This window comes from Poecilia latipinna, unplaced genomic scaffold (assembly GCF_001443285.1).
Source record: "Poecilia latipinna isolate Pla-1442-1.1 unplaced genomic scaffold, P_latipinna-1.0 Scaffold809, whole genome shotgun sequence".
NCBI lineage: Eukaryota > Metazoa > Chordata > Actinopteri > Cyprinodontiformes > Poeciliidae > Poecilia > Poecilia latipinna.
This window is the reverse complement of record NW_015113425.1, coordinates 222,778-238,823: the sequence shown is the minus strand read 5'-3', so window position 1 is coordinate 238,823 and position 16,046 is coordinate 222,778. Positions and strand designations below refer to the sequence as shown.

At 40.1% G+C, this 16,046-nt stretch overlaps 1 protein-coding gene across 4 annotated transcripts in view; it reads right to left on the bottom strand.

The window, feature by feature from the left end:
- Nucleotides 1-228: 228 nt before the first annotated feature.
- The window catches only part of epha8 (eph receptor A8), a 154,964-nt gene continuing 139,146 nt past the window's right edge, over nucleotides 229-16,046 (bottom strand). For 2 of the 4 annotated variants that reach the window (XM_015047130.1, XM_015047132.1), the window contains exons 12-20: nucleotides 15,018-15,085; nucleotides 14,033-14,158; nucleotides 12,700-12,885; nucleotides 11,616-11,677; nucleotides 9,476-9,703; nucleotides 5,914-6,063; nucleotides 5,632-5,822; nucleotides 4,638-4,796; nucleotides 229-3,282 (exon numbers count right to left, since the gene is read on the bottom strand). In XM_015047130.1, the coding sequence (XP_014902616.1) occupies nucleotides 3,168-3,282; nucleotides 4,638-4,796; nucleotides 5,632-5,822; nucleotides 5,914-6,063; nucleotides 9,476-9,703; nucleotides 11,616-11,677; nucleotides 12,700-12,885; nucleotides 14,033-14,158; nucleotides 15,018-15,085 (1,285 nt within the window). In that variant the 3' untranslated portion in view covers nucleotides 229-3,167. The remainder of the gene's footprint in view (nucleotides 3,283-4,637; nucleotides 4,797-5,631; nucleotides 5,823-5,913; nucleotides 6,064-9,475; nucleotides 9,704-11,615; nucleotides 11,678-12,699; nucleotides 12,886-14,032; nucleotides 14,159-15,017; nucleotides 15,086-16,046) is intronic. The other 2 variants (XM_015047131.1, XM_015047133.1) reach the window with 1 other exon arrangement.

Genomic DNA, 16,046 nt, shown 5'->3' with positions numbered 1-16,046 from the left:
GTAATGGTGACTGTAATTTGTGACATTTCTACGTTTGGAAATATGTCGATTATCTGCTAGTTTGGAAGGCAATTCGATCAACGCTGATGGAGAAGAAACTGAATTTGTCTTGATTTAGCAAATAGGAAATGCTTTGTTGGACATGGGCAGCCATATTGGATAGACTGGATGTCTTTGTAAAAGTCATTGTTTTGCTTATTCAGTTTTTTTTTTTAAATATACAGTATATATCTTTTTTTTAACAAACGCTCATAATTTACTTTAATCCTGTTATTTTAAGAGTGCTACCTAAATTACACAACTTCTTATTAATTTGTTTAAATTGGCAGCTATAAAGTTAGATACTGTGTTGGAGTTAGCCAGCTATGAGCTAACAGTACAGACAAATAGTTTAAATTGTCAAACAAATGTTACTAACAGACAAAGACAACCTGGATTAATGTGAAACACTGTTTTCTAATGATTTTGATTTATTACAGGAATATAAATAGAGTCAAATTGTGCAATTATCTGATCAATGGAAACAGATAATTTTGCAAAGTTCTTGTTAAGGACAAATCAGTTTTATTCCGAAGTCCTTTTCTAGTTATTTCATCTTACAAAGGTTTTAGTTGTAACATCAAGCCTGCTCTTGATGGTGCTGGCTTATGCAGCACCAGCCTCTGAAACAGTGGAAGGTTTTGGATGGCCTAGTCAAAGTCTATACTTAACTCCGATTGAGATCCTTAGACAGGATGTCCATGTTAACTCCCCCCCCAAAAAACACTCCAACTTTTCTTCCTGCTAAAAACAGCAGGCCAAAATTCCTTCAAAATAAAAGACTCACTGCCAGATAATAAGGCTCCATGGCAGCTGTTACAGCTAAGCTAAGCCATCAGGTTTAATGAGTGATTTCTTTTTCATGTACAGACAAGTTGTATATGAAACCAACCTACAGCTAGGTTGGAGTGCAGGGGCTCTTTTCATTATTAAATTTATTTTTAAAACCTCCTTTATGTATTTATTCGTGTTATCTTTGTCTGATATTAAAATGTGTTTAATGATCTGTGTCAAAAAGAATCCCAGGAGAAATCTGTGTGGGCGCAAATATGTTTGGACAGCACAGGGGGAACATCTCAGACAAATCAGCAGCCCATCACAATCATACACACACACAAAAGGGTAAATTACACGTATAGTTTTGAGCAGCAGGAGGAAGCTGGAGTACCCGGGGAGAACCCATGCATCTACGAAGGACGACATGCAAACAACAACAACCCAGAAAGCAAAGCCAGGATTCAAACCCAGGAGATTCTTGCTGTAAGACGGTGGTGCTGGCAGCTGTGCCACCGCATTGCCTCGTCACAGATTCACTTTGATGTGAAACTTCTCTTCTTTAAGAAAGTAAAACTTTTTTTCTTCATTAAAGATGTGCTTACGTTGAATTAATTCCTGAATCAAAGGCTGCTCTAATAAGAAAATGCATCCCTTTAAGAATGGACTCCATAAAACCTGTCAAATGATGTGCTTTTTAAAACACATTGTAATGTGTGTTTATATAGTCAATATAAAATATATTAATTTATATACAAACCTTATTTTCAAAGGTTTCTTTTTTAATTAAGCAAAAAAAACGAATCTGTCGTTAATTTCTTTGAGCCTTTACATGCCAGACAAAATCGAAAATCTAGAGTTGGCGTCATTTCTGTTTATTAGCACCATAACACTCTAGACAGTTAGGAGAGGCAACGAGAGTAGCTTTATTGTTAACTAAATATGAACTAAAAACCACATTTTAGTGACAACCATATGTCACTTACCGTCTGAGTGGATTACAAAGACGTTCTTAGATTTAAATGTTTCATCTTTAGAAATTTGAATATGTCAACAGTAACATAAAAACTGTTTTTATGTTACTGTTTGTTAAGCTAAACTGTTGCAGCAAGGACGTTGTTGAAGCAAAGAGAGCTGGATCAAAACAACATTATACAGTATCACAAAAGCCTGGTTTTGACTGTTTAAATATTAAATCTAAATACAAAAAAAAAACATGTAAAAGTCCATATTTCTGATATTATGGGATGGTACAGCATGGATAACTGAATGCTACTTTGGAAACATGCTAAAGTCACAACATTGTTTTGTTTCTCAGGAGTTTTATTTCTATTGCAACATTTCAGATACTAACGTTGTGCTCAGCTGGCCTGCCTGCAGTCCAGATCTGTCTCCTGCTGAGAGCGTGAGGTAGACTTCGAATCCCTTATTCAGCAAGCTGGCCACAGATTTACCTGTGCACCGCATGTAATGTTAACACACACAAAACCCCCCAAAACAAAACAAAAACCAGAAGCATCTCCCAACTGTCTGAGTGTTGCTGGCTTTAGCTTTTAGATTCGCATATTTATTGTCTGGCAAATAAAAGATGTGATAAATCACCTAATCCTTTAGCTAGCGCCGTGTGTTCAGTTGTGTTTCGACCAGAAAGCCTCTTGAACACGGAAAGATTGTAGAATAAAGTGCACTACAGTTGAGTTATACACATCTCCCAAGTACAGCAGCTGCAGGCCGGCCGGCCAGGAGGTTCTAGAGCTCCAGCGTGGTTCGTGTTGGGAAGCAGGTCTGACACCGCAGCCCGCTGTCAGAGCTCAAATCTGGGGTGAAGCTGGAGACAACCCAGGCCCTCTGGTGAGCCCCAGCTCATGTTCTCCACTTCAGTCTCATTCTGAACCGCTCTCTTCTAAAGTTTATTGCTGCCTTTCTGCAGCGGCATCAGAACGTTTCCAAACGCGCGACCCGTGCTACATCACTGCAGGGCTCAGGCTCTTCCCTGGGACTGGAAGTCACACTACTCTCATATATTCACCATAAATTATTATTATTTTTTCATTGTAGACAACAAACTTAAAATAATATGTCATAATTAAGGCAGTCTTTTCATTCTTAAACAAGAGATAAAACTGTATTCAGTAGGAAGAGAAAAAGAAAAGGTAGGTCCCAAAGATGTCACGTTTCCTTGCTTCCACAGGCGATCCTTTTACGTTTTGTTCTTAAATTCTCAAGTAAAAATCTTGGAGAGTTCTTAGATAGCGTCTCGTCCTGTTTACCTGTCGTTTTTGTATTTCAAGGCGTCCTTCTCGGCCTTACAAAAGCCTGGGCCCGTAACGCGGTCAGTAACTTCGGCTCTGGAGTTATACGTGGACCGATGGGACGCTCTTGTTGAGGACCTGCGCTCTCATTAGCTGGACGCTGGTCATGATCTTCTTCTGATGACCCATGAGCGTCACGCCGAGCCTCTGGATGTCCCTGGAGACATGAAAACTGAATCATTTTCATCATCCACACTGGCAAAAGCAGTGCTGTGGAAAAAAGAACCTCCCCTTTAAACGGGCTTTCGAACTTTCTGAGACTGTGTGTGCTGGTTGTGTTTAGGGGTCGGACCCAAGAGTAGGCAATGAACCAGAGTGTAAGATGATGTCCAAAATGGAAACTTACAAGGAGATTGGAAAAACTGACAGAGAAACGACTGAACCAACAGAAAAGAACAAGGAGGAAAAACAAAGTTGACAAGAAAAAATGGACAAGGACTGACAGAAAGACAAAAAGCTTCGTTTCCAACACAAATGTGCACAAAACATTGTCACTATTCCGCAAATGTAAAAAAACAAACAAAAAAACTAACCTTGCAATAGCTGTGTTTCCAGATAATAAGAAAGGCAATTAAAATCACCTGTGGATACATTTGTTTACGCGATAAGTCATTAAAAAACATGCAGCACCATCATCCTCCAGCTACTTCCTGTCATCTTCTTCTTCATGATTTGCACCAGTGGCAACATCCGTTGTTGATCATGTGACTTGTGTGAGACACACTCAAAAAAAAACCCCACACATTTTTATTGGAGTTTTGCAATTAAAGCAATTCCAATACCACAGACAAATCACCTCAACCTAGAGCCAAAACCTTTTAGCAAATAACTTTTTTTTTTTTTTAATTGCTGCAAATTTATTTTCAAAATGTCAAATTGTTCAATTGGTCAATGGAAACACAGCTAAAGAGAGCGGAAGAGCTAATCACAGTTGAGTGGAATCAGCTGGTGAAGGGAGCAGGCAGAGGCAAATGAGGAAATGATGAATAGCTGGGAAGGTGAGAAACAAACAAAGCAAGAAGAAAAGAAAACCCGACCAGCAAACACAAAGACAGTATTCTAGAAAATACATTTTAAAGCACAAACTTTGAGAATGAATGAAGTAACACAAGATATAAACTAAAAGTGTAAGAAAAACATTGAAGAAATAATCAAAACATAAACATAAATGAAACTGCTGATCATTACAGTAGCGCTCTGCAGATTACAAGGTTGCTGTGTGAACAGCTGGCTGTGCTCTGGACTTTAAAAAAAAAACACATTGTGAGCTAAAGAACACTGGGATTTATTGTGATTTCTTAACTTTTGTCTTATTTGATTAATGTTGCTTTTTTAGTCTGTTTGGGTCTGCTTTGTGACTTCTCTTCTTAATTCTACTTAATGATCACTGCTCTGTACCAAGTCATAACCACTTGAATTAAATGTCTTAATTCCATTTAATTTAGTTGATTTACTTACAACAACCATTTCATATTTCATAGTTTAAGGTTCTCCATCATAGTGCTGACTCACCCCTGCTTCATGCTTATGACGTGTCCCAGAGTGTGGAAGCCCCCTGCTGCAAAGTGTTCTTTGTATCGGCCCATCTTTATGGTGTCCAGCCATTCGTCTACGGAGTTACAGCTGCTGAAGTCAGGGATGGCTCTCTCCATTAATGGAGGACTGCTTAAACTGCAACAAAGAGAAAAGGGAAAGGCTTCGGTTATGGGATGGAGATGAAACTGGACAAAAAAAAAAAAAATCTTAGATGAAGCAAGAAACTGAAGGGGTTTCAGGTCCACTTGGTGTTCACAAATGCATTCAAACTGAAGCAGAGTTCACTTCAACTGAACCCAGAGCTAGATTAATAGAAGGACCAGAGTTCACTTTTCTAGTCCACATCAGACTTTGATTGTGCCTTCACATCTCCGCAAATGAAGCTTTCTAGGCAGAAGGACTGGAGTTTGATTAAAGCGGACAAAACGGAGACGGTATGAAAGCACCTAAGAGAATCCTTCCACTGTCTTCTATCTCAAGCCTAGATTATATCTTCTGCTGCTGCATGATGCTCACACACCAATAACTCTTTAGGACTCAGAATCTACACTTCATGATCTCAGGAAAGTTCCAGCTTCAAACATGCTACCAGATTTACTGAGGATCAACATCAATACTACAGGATGGACTGTAATTAACACAGATAATTTATCACAAAAATGATGAGGAAAAACCTCTAACTTTATCCAACCACACCCACATTTGACAGCAGACAACTGATTCTGGATTTACTCTGCCTCTCTCAGTAGGACACCTAGTAGCCTTACAGTCTGTCGGCATATATTGTCCTGAAAATCCTCTTCTCTGGAGGTGGTGCCTTTCCTCTGACTGGTGGCTTAATCTCCTAATCACTTAAACCAATATTTAATGAAATGCTGGCACACCGTCTGATCAAATTAAGCTGGGCGTGTTGCACAGCAGAGCCACGTCGCGTCGCCGCACACAGAGATTCGGCGAGCCTCCCACTTACCTGCAGAGAGTGTCCATGGACTTCAGGTTCTCTGGGTTGCGGATTAGCTTGTCAAGAATGGTGACTATCTGGCAAAAGCGCGGCCTCTCGTTGCGATCTTTCTGCCAGCAGTCCAGCATGAGCGTGTGCAGGGCTGCAGGGCAGCCCATCGGTGCGGGCAGCCGGTAGCCCTCCTCCACAGACTTAATGACCTGCAAATGTTCAGCAAAAGCCACGCGTCACTGGCGCAAACAGAGGGAAGAACTCTCCCGGCAAAAGTCGGATTCGGCTAACGACGCTCACGTCTCTGTTGGTGAGATTCCAGTACGGCCGCTCTCCGTACGACATCACTTCCCACATGACCACGCCGTAGCTCCACACGTCGCTGGAGGAGGAGAACTTCCTGTAGGCTATGGCCTCCGGAGCCGTCCAGCGGATTGGGATTTTTCCGCCCTATTGATCAGTCCGTTCAAACAGAATCCAACAGCGTTATATGCTGCTCCTCTGCAGTTGAGCAGTTTTTCAAAAAATACGTTGATCATCACTGGAAGTAATCTTTAAAGTTATCTTACCACGTGATTCATCATAAGGTATACTTTATTTTACAATTTATTTACTCTTTAAATATATATATTTTTTGGCAACGATTATATTCACAGCAGCAAACTTAAAGCTGCAGTATGAAACTTGAATAAAACATGATCTTTACATATTTGTCACCATGTCGTTACAGCATACTATGAGACAGATAATCTGTGAAAAGACTGATCAAAATGCACCGGTGGAAACAAACCAATCAGAGCCGGGAGGAGGGTGTTAGCGCTGTCAATCGTCCTCATGAACACGCTGCCAAATGTGCTAATGGGAGAGAAACAACTCAGCGCTACAGGAAAAAAAAAGTTTATATGTTGGTGGCCATGCTAACTAGACTTAGCAATCACAACAGGACTCATAGCAGAGAGGAAGAGGGTATAGGGGTGAGCGAATGATTGACAGCCGTAAGCCCCTCCTCCTGGCTCTGATTGGTTGCTTCTTGTTAGCACTAGGAGCACTGGGAAAAGTCAGAGGAGCTTGATTTTTAACAGATTATCTGACTCATGCCATACTGTCACAACATAGAGACAGTTTCAACAAATATGTAAAAAGTATTTTTTTTTTTTAATAAAAGTGAAATAAAGACATTGGATGGAGACTGATGAAGAGGCTGGAAAAAGGATTTCCATCCCTTGAACCTTTCCACATTTTGACATAAACCACTGGCTCGAATGTATTTTATTGATATTTTTGTGTTTGTCCAAAACCAGTAGCTCGTAATTGTGAAGTGAAATTGTTTCCAGATTGCTTTTGTAAATAAAAGCCTGAAAAGCTTAAGTGTGCCTGTGTGACGCTGTGCAGGAGCACCAACTACAGCTCAACCTTTCTTCCCATCAAATCTGACGAAGACGAGCAACAACCAAACATGATGCTGCTAGCATGCTTCACCGAGGAGGAGGAGATGAGCAGTGGAGACAAAGTGTTCAGCATGGAAGCACTTTGTATGCCTAACTGCTGAAAATGTGCTATATAAATAAAATTACCTTTACCTTTAAGCTCTACTTGTAGAACAGGTCTATTTACTGGATGCAAAAAGTTAACGTAAGTTTTTGAAAAAAACTAACTGGACACCATAGTAACCCAGCAGTTAGTTGTTTTACTGATTCACTCATGTTGTCATAGATTGCTAGACGTTTTATTCCTCTTCATTGTACAGAATCACAGCCCGTTTCAAAACTTTCAAAGAGTTTTGAAACAGCAAATATGGGCCAGCTTCTGAGACTAATTATAGAAATTTGTGGGTGCCATCGAAAGATTAGACTGTCCATCAATTATTATTATTATTATTCAGCTTGGAGAATTCTGTAGTTTAAAAGTGTATTAATAGCTACAAATATGGTCCTTTGTGGTTACATTAAACTAATTCGGTGTAATTTACTTAAGCACTGCAATTTATTTTGCTCCTCTTTGAAGAAAGGTGATTCGTCTTGCTTCTCTTTAATGTCGAAAACCAAACAAAAGTGCTAAACACGAAGGTGTAAAGGCGACACATCTTACCTTCATACTTCAGCCTAACTGTCGTCGCCTTTATCTCAGGAAAATGTGGCGCTTTGGTAAAAGTTTCCTAATCTCATGGCAGTAATGGGGACTCTATTAATCTCCAAGTATTATCGAGCATTAATTGGAGGTGTGCTGTAATGACGCTGTGCTTTCTCCACTATCTCTGTGATCCCTCTCCTATCAGGACGACGCTGAGCTGCTGCTCATAATCCCTCTGCATTCTGTAATATGATTGCTGTGCTTAGACAGACAGGGACAAACAAACGCGTTATTTTCATCTGTGCGCTGTTAAGTGATAGAATCGGATTTTGAAAGCTTTTTACTTTTTTCACTTGAAACTCAATACTTTAGCTCTCAATGGGCTGCAGGATTAATACGGAGCTACTCCCGAGTGAAGACCCTCCACAACCAAGACAATTTTTACTTTGCTCCCACTTTCATATGACTTGATTGAATTTGATTGTATTGCTTCTGTAAAAGTGTTTTGGAACCAAACTTTACTTTGTCTTACTTTCTAGGCCAAACGTCAAACTATGAGTTCATTTTTTTCTTTTAACAGTGTGAAATGTGTGTGTGCGTGTGTGTGTGTGTGTATGTGTGTGTGTGCGTGTTCATGTGTGATCACCCGCTCCTGTTGTCATTAAGTTTTCTGTCATTTTTAAGTAGATTTAATTAACTTTAATTTTCTTCCAAATTAAAATGACTACACTTTGAAAGATTCCCTGCTGTTTGTCTCACAGAGCGATCCTTCGCCTGTTTCAGACTGTCTTCATCAACTTGCTTTAAAATCTGACTTTCAAAGAATATCCAGCGCATATCATAGATAAGATGTTTAAAGGATATAATTAAGATCAAATGTTTAAGAAAGAAAAATGTACTAAATTAAAGACTAAAGTTAACTCAAACCTAGATGTTACACTGTCGAATATTTTATTTTGGCTGCACAGTGGCGCAGCTGGTAGAGTTGTTGCCTTGCAGCAAGAAGGTCCTGGGTTTGATTCCCAGCCTGGGGTCTTTCTGCATGGAGAGAACCCACCTGTGCATGGTGGGTTTTCTCCAGGTACTCTGGCTTCCTCCCACAGTGCAAAAACATGACTGTCAGGTTAATTTGTCTCTCTTAGGTGTGTGTGTGCATGGTTGTTTGTCCTGTCTGTCTCTGTGTTGCCCTGTGACAGACTGGCGACTAACGACCCGAAACGTTAGCTGGATCAAATGATCAGTCCGCCATCGTTTTGACGGCCCCTCTAGCGCAGCGCCCCCTGGCTGTGTCCCTTGGTCTTTATAGATCTTTCACAAAAAAAAAAAAAATCCAACAAAATACATTTAAGTTTGTGGTTGTAGCCTAAGAACATGTGGCAACATTCAAGGGGTGTGATTACTTTAGCTAACCACTATAAAATCCACACTGTTCATTTAAAATGCCTTATCAAACAAATGAAAATCAACATCAGTATCAAATATTTTGCCATAGGAATATTTTTCCATTTGTGAACGACTGGTAGGAAACCAGAGAAATCCTGTTTGGAATGAAAATCAGACAAGTTTTTCCATGGAGCCAATAATGGGAAAAAGTTTCTCAAAGCAACTTAACACATCATCTAGCTGAACAAGGCAATCTAATTTCTAACATGTTGGTAAATCAAGTCTTTAATGCTTTAACACTGCATTATTAATCAGTTCTTATCAAAGTCTTGCCTCTTTTGAGGCCAGACAATTCATTTGAAAGAATTTCTGAATGTGTGTGAGTGTGTGTTGTTGCATCAATGCTTGCCTCAATGTGAAAACTCACACTGGTGGTGTATGCAGCGTCGGGGTCGTCCTCCAGGACTCTGGACAGGCCAAAGTCAGATACCTTACACACCAGGTTGCTGTTGACCAGGATGTTGCGGGCGGCCAGGTCACGGTGGATGTAGCCCAGGTCGGACAGGTAGGTCATACCTGCTGCCACGCCGCGCAGCAACCCGACCAGCTGGATGACGGTGAACTGACCATCGTGTCTCTACAAGAAATGAGAGGAGAGGAGAGGAGAGGAGAGGAGAGGAGATGGTTATGGTGCTGCGAAAACGTCTCCATACCCTTAAAGACTTGATTAGTGTTTGTTTCTTTCTCATACTCGAGTGTTTCAGATCATTATCATATATATAAATAAATAAATAAATAAATAAATAAATAAATAATAATCTGAGGAAAAAGTAGTTTTCAAATTTCATATATTAAAAAACTTATCCAGTACAGACTGGTAAAGACCAGCTTCTGGTTTTACGATTTGCTGAGAGTCTGGGCCCTCGGTTGCTTCCTTCCTATAATGATAATAAATCACCTATTTGAGGTTTCATTTATAAGCCTCAATTATGCCTCTTTACTGTTTGATCTGTAGGATAAGGAAATCACTAAGAAAAATAAGAGAACCTTCAAAATCTCACAAAGCAAATAATGCCTCAACCTCACGAAATCCAAGACCAGGTAAGAAACAAAGTCATTCTTTAAAAGGTTACAAAACCGCTGGAACTCCAGCATACCACAGTGACGGTCATTAACCACACGTGACTAAAACAGAGACGTCAGGTGAAGTTTCCAAACAGTCAACCTGCTAAAAAACTCCAGGAGTGAACCTACGACCCATTCAGAACCTGACAGAAGGTTCTGTCTCAAGTCTTGATTCCACAATAAGAGACTGGAACCAAATGACGGCATCTTTACATCCTCTGGACCTGATAAAGAACAATACAAGAACAGAGCATTCACCATAGGTGGACCTTTGATCTGCTCCTTCAGCAACTGGACAACTTGACAGTTATACCAATAAATCAATCAATGAAATCAATCAGAAACTATCCAACCATCACCTTAACATAAAGCGCACTTGGTGTGAGCGGCAGGACGATGAACGGTTCCTGTGTTCAAGTTTTTCATTTCAGTTGGATTGAGATGATGCAGTTCCTGCTCAAAAACTAACAAACAACACTTTCCCTTAATAAATGAAATCAATATCTGAAAAGAGCATCTTCTATTTACTCAAGTCATCTTTGTCAGATATTAAAATGTGTTAGATGATCTGAAACATTTAGTGCGACAACGAAAAAGGAAAAAAACAGAAGGTCTGTGAGGGGGTAGATACTTTCTGGAGCCTTCAGGGGCATATTAGGGAAAAAACATAAAGAATGAGTGTGATGATACTGAAAATGAGCCGAGTAGATTTTAATCAAGATAGAGAACACACTAAAGATAAGACAATAAAGCAGTAATGTCATAAGCTTTAAAGTCTGAATCTAAAGCATTTTCATAGAAGCAAAGACTGAAGCTGATAGAAATTGTAAATGTAACCTGGAAGTGAACCTAGTAGAAACAAAGCATCAAGACTCACAAAGAAAAGCCTCTAGTCTTGTCAGAGAACCGACTCTTCAGTGGAGTTATTTTCTGCACTTCATGTTTTCTGCTCCCGTCTAATGATGGTTGCCTGGTTGCCATACCAGACGCATAAAACGCTTAAAACTTTCTAAGTCCAAACTTCTCAATTTTATTCAAATGTGTGGTCCATGCTAGTTTGCAATCTATACATCTTGTTTATTGCAGCCAAAACAGAATAACAACATCATCTGATGAAATCATATTTAGCATATCCTGGTCAATTCTCTATTAGGAGACACCAACACACCCTAGATTGTTTTTTCTTTTTTTGGGACATTTTAAAAGTTTGCTTAAAATTCTTCTTTTTTTTTCTCAGTTGGATGGAAACATTCCCACTGGGTTATGATCTAATTGTAACTGGTCACTGGAACAAATGAACCGTTTTAAGAGGAGAAGTAAAGATTTACATGTAGAGCAAACCTAAATAAAAACAGAGCTGCAGTATAAAAACAGAAAACATTGTTTCAAGAAGACTTAACAGCTGATTATAAATGAATACTGACCCTCAGGAAGGCGTCCAGAGAGCCGTTCTCCATGTACTCTGTGATGATCATCACCGGTTTACCTGCACAAATACACACACAGAAATATTCAGCCACCTTCATAAACGAAGCTTGTAATGTTTATTAGTACACCTGGTAAAGATGTGCAGAAGGCAGGGATGCACCGATCTACTTTTTTCAAATAAACTACACCAAAACCTTTCAACTGGTTCAGAAAGTGAAATTAGGATTCTAAATATAATATTAATAATAAAGCATGACATTGCTCAGAGCACAAAACATAGAATTACACTAAATAGATCTGACGTTATGGATTGGGAACATTGTCACGATCCTTTATCTAGAATTTTTTCTAGATAAAAAATTCTAGAAAAAAAATGCAGCTCCCCTTCTGCCAACAATCACCCTAAGACTCCATCTCTAACCTCTCTTGTCCGTTGTCCTGTTGCTATGGATACCTGACCTCAGGAAACTGGCAATATTGCTTAAGAGTCACTTAAAGTAGTTAAAACATTTTTTTAAAAGGCTTTCCAAAAATTTTATTTTCTTTCACTTGCATAAATTATGTTTAGTCTTGGCTTTACTTCATATAATGCCACATCTACTGAAGACCTTTATTTTTTAAACTGACTAAATGCTATGGTGTAAGGTACATGGGAGGGTGATGGGGGAGAGTTCATTTCTAATGACTGGGTCTTTTGCTGCTTTTCAAATGAAGGGCTGACATCTGTATAACTTCTCTACCTCATTTTTTTAATGAGATGACTCATGGTAATTGTTGCACTGGATTGTAGTTTAGGCATTAGAGAATGACCCCTATTTTGTGAGATCAGAGTCTTTTCAAGCTGTTTTGACAGCCATGTTTTCCTTTTCATTCCTCTTTACAATTATCCATTACTTTGTTTTGGACACAAAATATCCCAATGAAATTTAATACAGAAACTTATGGTTTAAATCCGATGAACTGCAAAAGAATTTCAGTTCATTGGATGCTCAGTGTTTGGCACACTGAGCATCTTTTTTTGTCCAGCAGCTCCTGGCTAATATACTGACAAATGGATGGAGTGTTTTGGCGTCAGCGTACTGTGAGTTACCACCCCTTCCAGTCGGATAACGTTTGGATGATCAAACTGGGCCATGATGGACGCTTCAGCTAGGAAGTCCCTCTTCTGTTTCTCAGTGTATCCCGCCTTCAGCGTCTTCAGCGCCACGGGGATGTCCCGCTTCCCAGGAAGCCTCATCCGTCCGTAACACACCTCTCCGAATTCTCCTGAAATCATGACAAAGCGACAGCAGAGTATTTGAAATGTTCTGTTTCACTTATTGAAACAGAACATTTTTCCTTTTCGATAAGTGAAACTCTTGGAAAAAATAAACATTAGTTTCTAAGAACTAATAAACATTAGTTCCTAAGAACATACAAATAACACAATTCGAGAATTGTGAAGAGTTTGAATGAAGACGTACTGGTACTGGTGAGCTGGATGTCAAAAAGACTAAACAAAACCAGTGCACTAAGTGTTGAAATTATACTCTGCAGCTTAAAAAAGCCAGTACATTGTAACAAGGTTCATATTATGAAATCTGGATTTTAAACATCTCCCAATGTACTGAATATGGACTCTGATAGGATTGTACCGATTGCAGTTTTCTGGCCGATTGTTGATTACCAATTTTCAAAAAGCCTGCCAGTTCTGATTTTGTAAGATACAAATATTTTTGTGTCTGAAATGTGGCTAAATATAGCAAGAAAGTCCCTGAATTGGCAACAGTGGGGTGACTGTTGTTAACTGCAAACATGCACACATGACCTGGAGGGCAGGGCTAACGGTCAAACCTCTCAGGGGAGAACAGAAGAGGATCTTAGACCTTTGCAAAGGTAGATAAGATCAGGGGGAAAGATCAGCTTCATATAAAAGTATCGGCCGATCACCAATCTCCCAAAATTAGGGAAATTGGCACCGATAAATCAGTGTATGCCCAGCTTTACCTTCACACATTCTGCAGCCGGTTTTATGAATGAGACTGTCAATTAATTTGCTTTCTAAGTTAAGAGACAGAAATAGACTTAAGGCCTGACTTTTCACATAGCAAATACAGGAACCAAGTATAACTTGCTTCTTATCTTGCAGTCAGGAGAGCTCTGATTTCCACGTTGTGTGTCTGTGTGTAGCTACAGCAGTCATATTGTGGAGCTGACACGGTGTTAGTATTCCCTGCCTGGCTGCTGAGCTGTGACTGACGGCTCCACGCAACGCTCTGATTCCACTCCGCCATCCTCCTCTCCGCTGCACCCTGCAGCCTTTTACACCGGCCAATGATTTTAAGTTAGCCTACTCAATGAGTCTTACTCTGTGTGTGTGTGCCTCTGTGTTTGTCTCTGTGTGAGTGAGCCCACGTTTTTTTTTTTTTTTCACCTGAGCCGATGATTTTCTCGATCTTGATCCTGGAAGCTTCAATTTCTCTGGCAAATTCGTGGACTGCCTGGCAGGGGTCCTCGTATGTGTGCGGGTCGATATAGAACCTCGCGTCGGGGAATGACACTAAGATAAACAACATTAGCATTTGGTCACATAGCGGAGGACGGGAGCGGCATCACATCTGAGCCCGAGTCGCTGGAGCGCACCGGGAAAGCCTGATGAAAGGACCGGCAGAGAGACAGAAGGAGAGAACACAAACAGACAGGGGAGGAAGAGAGCGGCCTCCTGCAAGCACAGGCTGATGAAAGCTGTTTGCTCTGAGGATTTCCTTTATTATATGTGGATGAAAATGCAATCCCTTTAAAGGGGCAGTGTTATGTAAAATCGACTTTTTTTGAGCTTTACATCATGTTATGATGTTGCTCCCTCATAAAAAACATACCTGGAGTGTTGCCTTCATTCTTTTATGCATGTTTGAGAAATCTTTTAATCTCCATGTCAGCCACTCACTGTGCAAAATGCCTGATTGGACCTAGCTCCGCCTTTGAGGCGCAGTTCCTCCTCAGAGATGCTGCTTCACAGAGCAGCCCTCCCCCGCTCAGATCCTTCAGACTAGCCCAGCAATAATTAGCAAACACCTGGTGGATCTGCACGTCTGTCAATGTAAGAGCTACTTCTTAGTAAAACACCGGTAAAAACGTTGTTTAAGAGCTAAAAATGGAGCCAGGTTGTGATGATTTCCTAGGGACGGAGTTTCAGAAAGAGCAGGAGTTTTTAAAGCAACAGAGGGCCAATTTCAAGGTGTTAAAATGGGAAGTCAAAAATTTTAAAATCATATTTATTTGCTCTATGCAACTGAAGTTAACATAGTTACTTAATTGTGCTATAAAATGATCCTATGACTAGAAAACACAATACTGTCCCTTTAAGAAATGTGTTGTAATCTATAACTAGTGACAACTGAGGAATGAAGTAAACATACCGTGACCATTCTGGTAATGCATCTTTTCCTCATCGGAGTCCTGGAACGCTTTGCTGTAGCCACAGTGTCTATACACACACACACACACACACACACACGCACGCACGCACACACACACACACACATAGAGGCACACACAGAAACATACAGAGCGATGAATACAGGACAGCACAGCTACATTTCAAGTATCAAAAAATACAGAATACAAAATCCAAACTGGTGTCTGGGGTTAAACTCAGACTGTGATTCAGAACATATTTCCTTTCTTAAAAGGAGACAATAAGAGGAGTTGGTTTGTAGCGTTCCTCAAATACTCATGTTTGCCAACATCTTGTCTCTTCTCAATCCAGTTTTCTGTACCGGCTTGTTTTATGAGCTGGATGTAACAGTTACACTCCTAGTAAGGCCTGTTAGTGCATATATTATTATTATTATTATTATTATTATTATTATATATTTTTTTACATATTAGTGTCAATATGTTGTGATAGTCTGATATGATCCATGAAAAAAAAAGGAAAAAATTGAGATCCTCTGCCTTCTCCCAGTACTAACTACAAACAACCAATCAGAGCAAAGGAGGCGGGTCTTGACGCTGTCAGGCACCGCTCCATGTGGTAGGCACCAACACATGCAGCTCTCTTCCTGCTGCATGTAGGACGTTCTGTCATGAATGCTAAGACAGCATGGCCACCAATGATGGTGGATAAAAAGTTTTTTCTGTAATGCCATCAACACATTTAGCAGCAAGTACATGATTTGATTGACAGCACTAAGCCCCTCCTCCTCTGACTGGTTGTTTTTGTTTGGGAGCAGTGCATTTCTTCAGATAGTAAGAGCAGCTCATAGGGGTGGAGGAGATGGATCTTTTCACAGATTATGTGTCGTAAGATGCTGTCACAACATGCTGGCAGTTTTAACACATATGTAAAAACATATTTTTGGTATAGATGTTACATCCCAGCCAGCATGCCTAGGTGGGACCCATGTGGGGACAAGGAGGGCAGACTATATGGGTCCCATATGGGT